This window comes from Micromys minutus (assembly GCF_963924665.1).
Source record: "Micromys minutus genome assembly, chromosome: 22".
NCBI classification, from domain to species: domain Eukaryota; kingdom Metazoa; phylum Chordata; class Mammalia; order Rodentia; family Muridae; genus Micromys; species Micromys minutus.
The window spans coordinates 8,251,387-8,252,608 of record NC_137957.1 but is presented as its reverse complement, the minus strand read 5'-3'; the positions used below and the strand labels follow the sequence as shown (position 1 = coordinate 8,252,608).

General features: G+C 52.6%; 1 protein-coding gene across 1 annotated transcript; it reads left to right on the top strand.

Moving 5' to 3' along the window:
- Positions 1–228: 228 nt before the first annotated feature.
- LOC308434794 (telomerase RNA component interacting RNase-like) lies at positions 229–989 on the top strand (the record flags this gene model as incomplete). Its single annotated transcript, XM_080935202.1, has 1 exon — positions 229–989. The coding sequence occupies one exon, from the start codon at positions 229–231 to the stop codon at positions 760–762; it is 534 nt and encodes a 177-aa protein (XP_080791328.1). The 3' UTR covers positions 763–989.
- Between the last annotated feature and the right edge of the window lie 233 nt (positions 990–1,222).

The following is a 1,222-nucleotide window of genomic DNA, read 5'->3' as shown; positions in this document are numbered from 1 at the left end:
GTAAAAATTTGTTTGCTGTGATTTAAGAGTGTGTTTGTGGTCATCAATTAACGTGAAGTCTGAGAGAGCCAAAGATCTCAGGTCTAACATTTCTGTGATTTCCTTAGCCTTTCATAACCGTCTCTCGTGTCCAAATACCACATCCAGATTTCAGGCACAAAAAGAATGCAGAGAATGCAAAAGTCAGAAAGTGCAGTGTCGGTCCTTTGCACAGCATCTGGCCACAAAATGGCTGCCCGAGGGAGACGGGCGGAGCCTCCGGGTCGGGAGGCGCCCGGCCCGGCGGGCAGCGGCAGGAGCCGATGGGCTGAGTCTGGGTCTGGGCCGGGAACGTCACCCGAGAGTGGGGATGACGAGGTGTCGGGCTCAAGTCTAAGTCCGGTGTCTAGCGGTGTGAACTTGTTTGCCAACGATGGCAGCTTCCTGGAGCTGTTCAAGCGGAAGATGGAGGAGGAGCAGCGGCAGCGGCAGGAGGAGCCACCCCCGGGCCCGCAGCGACCCGATCCACCGGCCTCCTCCGCGGCGGGTCCCGGGAATCCGAAGAGGAAGGGCGGCCCAGGCCCCACGCTCAGCTTCGTGGGCAAGCGCAGAGGCGGGAACAAACTAGCCCTCAAGACGGGAATAGTAGCCAAGAAGCAGAAGACAGAGGATGAGGTATTAACAAGTAAAGGTGACGCATGGGCCAAGTACATGGCAGAAGTGAAAAAGTACAAAGCCCACCAGTGCGGTGATGATGATAAAACTCGGCCCCTGGTGAAATGACCCCCTCCCAGGTGCCCACTACCTGGGACTCTCTGCGATGTACATAATATTTAATGCGGTAACGGCAGCGGCCTTCCTGGAGGACTGATACACAGAAGGAAACCAAGGCGCTTCCCGTGGCCGCAGACCATTCTCCAGGACTCTTTTTTACCTTGAGCACTTGCCTCCTGAGACTTACTAGACCAGTGGTTTACTGTGCCCTTTCTTCCCATCACCTTGCTCTCTCTGGCTCTGTCTGTCTCTTCTTGCTGTCTCTCCTTTTAGCAGTCACTTCTGAGAAGTAAAGAACCTGACTTAGTGCTGGAAAAAAAAAAAAGAAAGAAAAAGAAAGTGCAGTGTCTGTATTGAGTCTCAGAAACATTACACTGTGAATTATGTTTATTGGCCAAATTCTTGCCAGGCCCCAGGAGAGACTTGAAAATGAACAGACTTTTCTTTTCGTCAGCTATATCTTCATCCT